Source organism: Cyphomyrmex costatus, unplaced genomic scaffold, assembly GCF_001594065.2.
Source record: "Cyphomyrmex costatus isolate MS0001 unplaced genomic scaffold, Ccosl1.0 scaffold422, whole genome shotgun sequence".
In the NCBI taxonomy this organism is placed as follows: domain Eukaryota; kingdom Metazoa; phylum Arthropoda; class Insecta; order Hymenoptera; family Formicidae; genus Cyphomyrmex; species Cyphomyrmex costatus.
In genome coordinates, this window is record NW_017278449.1 from 14,093 (window position 1) to 23,679 (window position 9,587).

At 28.1% G+C, this 9,587-nt stretch overlaps 1 protein-coding gene across 1 annotated transcript; it reads right to left on the reverse strand.

Moving 5' to 3' along the window:
• Nucleotides 1-1,642: 1,642 nt before the first annotated feature.
• LOC108777257 (GATA zinc finger domain-containing protein 4-like) lies at nt 1,643-3,207 on the reverse strand. The gene is made up of 6 exons (XM_018544096.1): nt 3,137-3,207; nt 2,884-3,015; nt 2,686-2,814; nt 2,493-2,618; nt 2,213-2,419; nt 1,643-1,661 (listed from the first exon to the last, which is right to left on the reverse strand). Exons 1-6 carry the CDS (start codon nt 3,193-3,195, stop codon nt 1,643-1,645), a joined length of 672 nt encoding a protein of 223 aa, XP_018399598.1. The 5' UTR covers nt 3,196-3,207.
• Between the last annotated feature and the right edge of the window lie 6,380 nt (nt 3,208-9,587).

The following is a 9,587-nucleotide window of genomic DNA, read 5'->3' on the forward strand; positions in this document are numbered from 1 at the left end:
TGTATGTATGTTCAATTTGAATTTGCACCTTGAATAATCTATCAGTTCCTTTTCGTGGTACATATTCAACATAGAAAATATTCGTTATATGTACGTTCACTTTGAACTGGCACATTTAGTAATATATCAGTTACTTTTCGTGGTCATCATATATTATATTAGATAATCGTTTTAATTTTAATTTGCGAGGATCTATTTTTGAACATGGCTTGATTATCAATTTTACGTAAGCAATTTGTATCCAGACGCAACATATAATTACAGACGTACTAGCTTGCAAATATTTTTACTGATTCAAGATTCACTTTATAATGAATTCAGATAGATTGAGTAGAAGAGAGAATATGTGCCGAGCTGATATATCATTTTTACTATTTACTATTGGATATATACGAATCTAATAAAAAAATGACATATATCAGATAATAAATTCATTCAGTACAGAATTGTTGAACTTAGATTCATATATAATATCCTGGGTTTAGTTAATTATTGAAGTTGTATTTTAATTGAGCAACAATGTAAAACATTAAATGTTATGACGCATATATGTTAAAATAGTCATATTATCTTATTATTAAAAACAAATTTGCGATTACTGTAATATAGAAGACAACGTTAAGAAGCAATAACAGTGTAATTAATTTTTTACTACTATACAAAAGTTGCAAGTATGAATAAGACATTTGTTCTAATCAAAAGTAAATCTGTACAATGTACACAATATATTGCTCGTATTTTTTCAGGAATTGTTAAGTTTAGCAAACGACATATGAAGACAATTAGTAAAAATTCTTAACATGAATACATATTTTGCATAAGGAGCTTGTTTTCAAATTGTGATTTAGGATAATTAAAAAATATGAGCACTAAAAACTTTGAAAAAATAATTCATATATTTATTTCATCTTTGTTTTAGATACAGATAGAAGTTATGGCAAAATAAATGAAATAAAACGTATTGTTTTTGTTGTAGTAAATAATCTCTCACCGCGCAGAAAAATATGTACCAATGAACTTAAAATTAAATTGAGTTTTAACGATTTCTCATTACAACGCAGGTTAAGTACACAATTATTTTACGTCAATCAATAATTGACATAGTGTACTGACATACAATATTTCTCGAGTACAAGTATTCAACTCTATTCGAACTTTATTCGATCATGTAGGTAACATTAAAAGAATTGCAAATATAATGTATAACGAAATTATAGAAAATAACCTCTTGTAGTATGTATTCACAATCCGAAATGACAGAATTATCATGTTACCATTTTATTTAAAAAGAATCCATTTAATTATCGGCCCATTTAAATTGAAACTTCGTTAAGTAATCAAAGAATGCTTCGAAGCATTAAATTTATAATTTTCACATTTAATTGAAAGCATGTGTACTCTAAATAAAAAATAAATTTTTTCTTAAGAAACTGGAGGCTCAAATGACGGCAAAGAAAATAGTATTAAGTGAATCGCACTTCATGTTATCATTTGTGATTCATCATAATGAACATAAAATGAAAAAACATCAAGCATTGATCGCTGTGATTGTGATCAATCATAATATGATTGAGTGGATTCTTCTCTTGTACCTTAACAATATTAACTCAAAAGCGATTAATTAACAAAAAAATTATCACAATTAAAGCTCACAATGAAAGCTATAAATAGAAAAATAAAAATTTCTAATTATTTTAAACTTATTCTATGTAATATTGCACCGAATTTTTTAATACAAAACAAAAAAATCTGCAGAATAAAAAATAATAAATAATAAACAGATCTGCATTTAATTTAACGATTCTGTGCATTATGTTAGAAACATGTATGTGTAAGTATACAATTACTAACTAATATATTACTTTTTGGGATAATTGTATAATTAAGTTGAATTGTATAGTAAGAGTTATGTTCACAATTTTATAAATCGTATATGATTCGTAATATTTCCTTTTTTTTTGTGTTTTTTCAGATTGAACCATATTTTTGAGTAATGATAATATGAGCTGACAAAAAGCAACGTCTTCTGGTATTTCTGAGTTAAAAGATGACAATGAAGATGTCGTAGATCTATTCTCTAATAAAGAGGTTACTTTACAAATTGTATTTTGTAAAAAATCAGGTTGTGATTTTCCTTTTGGTTTTGTCCATTTGGTTTTAATATCTTTTCGTGTGGACCAACCGCGTAGATTTTAAATTTACTCTCACTTGCCTGTTTTGTAATATATTTGATTCTTTAAATTCTGTTGAAGGTGATAAAATTTGTGACACTGCTCTTTCACTGTTTCCAGATTTGGGCGAAAGTTCTTTAAATGCATACTGCCTTGAATCTACATCACTGTTTATATCTGCTGAAGACTGTTCAATCGAAGAAGCCACAGAAGACAAGTTATTTTGGTTGCCGTTTGAACCAAAGTTTCTGAAAAAAAATTTTATTATCTATTGATTTGTTAACACATACTTTCAATTATATGTAACAATTAATTACAAACTTTTGGCTGGAATATCTTGCCGACGGTAGCATATTTTTCACACATACATCGTTGTTGTTTTTCTCATAAGTAGCTACGTTCATGCAAGGCAAGTTATTTTCTGTGTCATCGTTTGAGCTACAGTTTCTGAAAAAATTCCCTTATTGATTTGCGAATACATACTTCCAGTTATATGTGAAGATTAATTACAAACTTTTGAAGACTGGAATATCTTGCCAGTGGCATACTTTTTATATGTACGTCGTTGTCATTACTTTCATCAGAAATAGTCACGTTCATGCGAGGCAAGTTATTTTCTTTGTCATCATTTGAGCTAAAGTTCCTGAAAAAATTCCCTTATTGATTTGCGAACACATATACTTCCAGTTATATATGATGATTAATTACAAACTTTTGAAGACTGGTGTATTTTGGCAGTGGCATACTGGGCATACTTTTTAAATGTATGTCGTTGTCGTTATTTTTATCAGCCACATTCGTGCAAGACAACTTATTTTGTTTGCCATCATTTGAGCTATAATTTCTAAAAAAAAAAAAAGAAACTTTATTACTGATTCGCAAATGTATGCTTTCAAAGTTTTACATAAATGTATAAAAATTAGAAAATAATGTCGTAAAAAGAGAGATAGATAAATTTTATAAACCTTTGAAAATTAGAATATCCTATTGACGGAGGCGCTCTTTTTATCTGTAAGTTAGTCATTGTTCTGGAGAAAAAAAAATAATGCAAAAGGATCACTTATACAAGAAGTTTTAATTTTAAGTAAGAAAGAATACAATTACAAGAAAAATATCATAACAAAAATCCTTTATTCGGTGCAAAGCGGATTATGGTACTTAATGATATTTATATATAATATAAATGTTTATTCTTTTTCACATTACTTTTTTTAGCTCTATAAACTGCTAGTTGATACAGTTTATTTGGACTTGACAAACAATTTGATTTGTGGTTTTACTTCCAGCTAGTATGATTGTGTTTTAAGCCCAATAAACTATATATCAGTATGTTTATAGAACTGGAAAAGTACAAGAATTATATACATTATATATATATATATATTATTATTTTAAGCATTAAGATTCGCTTTGGATCTAAAAAAGATTTTTTCTTATTATGTTAACTTTATACCTTCTCTTTCTAATAAATGGCTCTAAGAACTGCATATTATCAAAATATTCAAAGGCCTTTCGTTTTGATGATCCACTTCCAGTTGTTGTTTCTCCTTTCTTTTGCTTTTTTTCTCGTGTATATCGCTCTCTCAGACGTGTCCATCTGGTTTGGCAATCATTGACTAAAAATGAAAATTATATTAATTGTAGTAAAAAAATGAAAATTATACTAATCTTATACATATAATTATATCAGAAGGTTTGCGGTTTATCGCTGTGTCTATATTTATTTTTAATACCAACGTTTTGTGAATCATACCGTTCATAAATAAAACATACAATTTATTTAAAAAATTTTACTTTCTAAATATTAATTATTTAAAAATAATTCAAAATTACTGAATATATATATATATATAGTTTACTTTTCAACAAATAAAATTAGTAAAATATTATAAAAAATTATAGAGATATTACGTACCAGTAATGTTTAAAATCTTGGCTATTTCTATCCAAGCATTTTCTTTTTTAACGCTATCCTTAAAATCAGTCAGTTCCTTATTATATAAATACGGATGACTTTGTACTAAAGAAATTAGTATACCATCTCCATCCACCTCTTCAATCTCTTGGATGTTTATTTCATTCGATGATTCCTGATCAGTATTATCATATTGATAATGAGTGTCAAAATAATATGAATTATGATCCATATTATATATTTTCAATTGATGTTCAATTCCAATCAATATAAGAAACAACAGTTTTAACACCTTTAAAAAGGTTAGAACGAAATTGGAAGTGGCATGGCCAATAACTTGCATAAACATAAAAATTCAACTTTACGGATTTTTCGCCACGTTCTGTATTTATGCTTTAATGCACTATGCAAGATTCGTAGAGCAAGGAGTAGGGATGAAAATGAAGGTCTCTAATTTACGGATTTTTCGACACGTTCTGTATTATGCTTAATGCACTATGCAAGATTCGTAGAGCAAGCAGTAGGGATGAAAATGAAGGACTCTGATTGGTTGATTCTCTTATGCGTCATGCATTATGCGTCATGCAAAAGTGTGTGCTGCGGCCTTTAGGCTATAAACGATTTTATTTTTAAAACCGTATTATAAGAAAAATAAGAAACAGGAAAATATAAATAAAATAGTTTTAGAAAACTACAAACATATAAAAGGACTTAATATTATCACTAATATAGCTACTATTACATAAACTACGTAATTTATAAAATAACATCATAAGAATTTTGTTTTCACATTTGTAGAATTCGTTTTTAGCTGATTTTGTATAGAAACAAGCCACATATATATGAATTATGGGTTTTTACTTCTTTAATTACCTAAACAGATTATGTTTTCATTAGTATTAATGAAGTGCAAAGATTAGTTTATAAGAAATAAGGGGGTGTCACTTTAGAAGACCTATGTCAGTATACGCACGATACAAAAATAGGAAATATAAAAAAACAAAGATAGGAAAATATAAATAAAATAGTTTTAGAAAACTACAAACATATAAAAGGACTTAATATTATCACTAATATAGCTACTATTTACTTAAACTACGTAATTTATAAAATAACATTATAAGAATTTTGTTTTCACATTTGTAGAATTCGTTTTTAGCTGATTTTATATAGAAACAAGCCACATATATATGAATTATGGGTTTTTACTTCTTTAGTTACCTAAACAGATTATGTTTTCATTAGTATTAATGAAGTGCAAAGATTAGTTTACAAGAAATAAGGGGGTGTCACTTTAGAAGACCTATGTCAGTATCGGTGACTTTCCTCTATTGATTTTTGATTATTGAACTTTGAATATTTCATAATTTACGTTTAATCGAATTTTTAATTAAAAGTGTTAAAGATAATTTGGCAACTACAAATTTTTTAGTTTGGAAAAATGTGAAGACATAAATTTTTTTTTCAATCAATTTTAATGTTCATAGTAATATTTATTGTAGATAATGTATGTTGGTAAAATTAAGATTTGTATTACGTCTAAAATTGGTCTTTGTAATAATTAATTTATGTTATTATTATTAAAATACGAATCATTTGTATTTAACACATTTTCTGTACACATTGCTATAGCAATCTTTATTAAGTATAAAATTATAATATTTTCTCTATTACATATTTGTTAAGCAATAACTCCCACATAGATAAAAACGGCACTTATGCCAGAATTAAGTGCTACTTGTGTGCTAATTATGTGCTCTAATTTGTGTGCTCGAACGGTTTAGCAAAAAATTACGATTAATGGTGGGGGTGCTAGCTTATGATAAGTTAGAATCCTTTATTCTATCATAAACAAAATCATAAAATTTGTTCAGTAAATTTATGTGCTATCAATATCATGCATGAAAATTTTTGTTTCGATACATATTATATCACTGGTGCAAGAGTAAAGTGCCAATTAAACAGCAGATAGCGAATTGGTTTTAGGCTCAAATTGTTCCATTTATTCCTACATTTATGTGCTTTTAAGGTACGCACAACGATATTTTTGTGCATTCCCCCTTGGATCGGAAATCACCCTCCTAGTGAGCACCCGCCGTCTCCTTACAAGACTAAAATGCTAGTTAAAATGCATACAGCGAATTAGTTTTTAATGAAAATAATGGAAAACTTAATAAATGTAATCATTAACTAACACCTAATAATTAATTAATTCCTAATTTTTATAATTTTTTGATAAAACCCGAATGCTTTATTATTATTAATTAATTACAATCAAAATACGATTTTCATAAGAATGAAATTCGCTCATTGTCAGATATATTTTTCAATTTAATACTTGATATTAATTAATATTCTTATTAGGCGAATTTTGGCGTACCTCTGGTATAGCAACCAAAAGTAACCGCGACTAAGGCTATCTTTGTTTTCAGGGATCAGAAGACAAAGAGATAGCCTCAATCACGGTTGCTTTTGGTTGCTATACCAGAGGCACGCCAAAATTCGCCTATTATTGTCAGTTATTAATCTTATCTCATGACAATACAATTTAGGAAACTAATTCGTGAATTTTGTAAAAGTATTGATTTAATCTTTGTGTTGCAAACATGTATATGCAGTATATATATAATATTCTACAATACATCTACTTTTATAGAAATATATATAAAAATTTCGAGTAAATTTGGATGATTGTGTTGTTATTAACTATGTAGTTTAATTAAAAAAAGATATCGCGTAACTGTTTTTTTAAAACGCCACTAACGTTTATAAAATAAGACGTAGGTTATTATACTTTTGTTTATATTACGCATTTCTTATGTAGTTTAAATTGGTAATTAATGTACGAAAAATCTGTCAGAGAAAAGAGCATGCAAAGAAAAGTTAGACATACTTATATCAAACATTTTAACTGGCACTTCACTCTTGTAACGAGACGGTTAGTGCTCAATTCGGGGGGGGGGGGGGGGGACCGGTCCAAGAGGGTGAGCACTGAAATCTCGTTGTACATATTTTGAAAGTACATAAATGGAGGAATAAATGGAACAATTTGAGCCTAAAACAAATTTGCTGTCTGCATTGTAACAGGTACTTTACTCTTGTATAGTTGTTATATCATGGTTCTAAATATATTGATATATTCGTGTATCTCTTAGACCGTTTCTGTTACACAAATTTTGATGTATGATATAGATAGCACTTGAAGAGCACATAATTTTACCGTACTAATTTTTTAATTTTGTATATGATTTAAAGAAAAGAGGTGCTAACTTAACGATAAATCTGCACCTCCAAGGTTAATCGCGATTGTCAGTTTAATGCACTGTTCGAACACAATAATTGGCATTAGGCACATAATTAGTACATAAGTAGCACTTAATTCTGGCATAGGTGCTGTTTTGATTTTTTGTCCGGGGGGGGGATCCCATCTTAACTGCCAAATCTCTATTCTATGCCGTATAACCAGCCAACATGATTATTTAAAGGAATTGAAAGCATGTTTACGTGAACTCTCCATAGTAGACAACTCATTGGAAGCTCTCGGTGTGCCAAAGGAATACCGAATGCTGCGTAACTTGATAATTCGAATAATAATTGGATGGATTGCAATCTTGTTTATTAATTTAACAATGATCATTTTTCGTGATTTTATTCGTCTGAATATAATGCACATTTCGAAAATATTATTTAAAATATTTTGGATAACTTTGTGGCCAATACAGACCATGTAATTACTTTAAGTACTCTGATCTGTGGAACTGTCCTTGGGTTAGTATATATGTCAACTATTAGTTTGTATTTAATTATTTATTGACGAAATTAAAATATTGTACGCGTTTCAATTTTACTGAAAGACAAATGAATCTATAATATTATCAATTCAGATACACGAGCTCCAGATTTCATCGAGTCAATGAACGATTACAAGTACTTTATTCCGATCTTTTCGAAAATAATTACAATTGTAGAAGCCAAAACAGATTCATTTTAGTCCGTCAACGGATAGCAAGAACAAAATATCACAAGCAATATGTGTGGACTTTAATGTAATTTTTTAAAAGAATTACTGCATGTGTATATAATGCACGCGCATATTTCTATGCATACACTGTTCCCCTTTTTAAATTTCGTAATGTACCGAAGAATATGTAGGATATTAATAAAATTTTTTTGAAACTATGTCGGGTCGAAAGCCGAGGTGTACATTAGTCACGTAATACTTTTAGATAAATGCGGCAAAAAGATATGGTTACTTTCGCTTTCTTCTCATAAAATTATATGATTCTTTCACAATAAAATTTCTTCAATTATTCTGCATTTAGCAGAAGATAACATTAAAAAGTAAGATAATGTTAAGAAATCAGTAATTAATGAGACATTTTATACTTTCACATATACCTGATATCAACGTAAAATGTTGTAAGTGTAAAAGTTACTCGTAAGATATTCGTTTTTTAATATTTTTATCTTGATTTTTGTACATAGAATTAGAGGAATCATATTATAATATACATAAATTTATAAAATTATATCCGAAGAAGTGATGACATTTGTACATATATGAGCAATTGAGGCATTCATCTACAACGAAAACAACGTGACCAAAATACGTTCCCGTTAAAAACGTGCCTTTTTTATTTAAAATATTTTTGGTACCTTCAAAAAAAGGAATGGAATATTTAAAGTTAGATGTGAGTCACACAAACATCCTGTGCCCACAAAAATAATGAACTACAACTGTATGAAACAATCGCACATTCTAAACCAATTGCATTTTACACTCAACTACAAATTACATAAAATTCTACACTAAAAATATGATCCGTTTTTTACTTTTTGTACGTGTGTTTATTGTTTGATTATTTGTAGCAATTATGATTTATTTACAGGCACGTCCATCTACAATTATGCCTTACGTCACGTAAACTCAACAAAGTGTTCATTATACAAATGTTAATTATAATGCTGTGGTACTTTCTCACAGTAATCATCACACTTATCCAAATATATTTAATACTAATTGCGAAGAACAAAGACCAACTATGGACACTGGCTAATGTTGCCATAATCTTGCGGAAAATTATCTTTTTTATTCATGATAGTATCTTATTTCTTACATTGAATTATTTATGTCAAAGTATTTACAATAAGGTATGGTAAAATAAAATCATCACTAATTATTTGTAAGTAAAATAATAGGCACAAACAATAATTTTACATGAATGAAGTTGCATATGTATGTAGTTCCTTCCAAATGACGTAGTTTTATTCATTGGGTATAAAACTGTCAAATTTGCTACATAATTTTATATGTAAAGACATGGTAGTGTTTCGTCATATAAATCAGGCCATAAACGTTATTACATATATGTATATGTGCGTGCCGTTGTTAAATTCTGAACGATACCACTAGTTATATTCCGAATTTTGAAATTGGTAAACTTTAGATTAAAATTATTCAAGAAACTAAAATCATAATAAAAAATATATAAACACCTTTA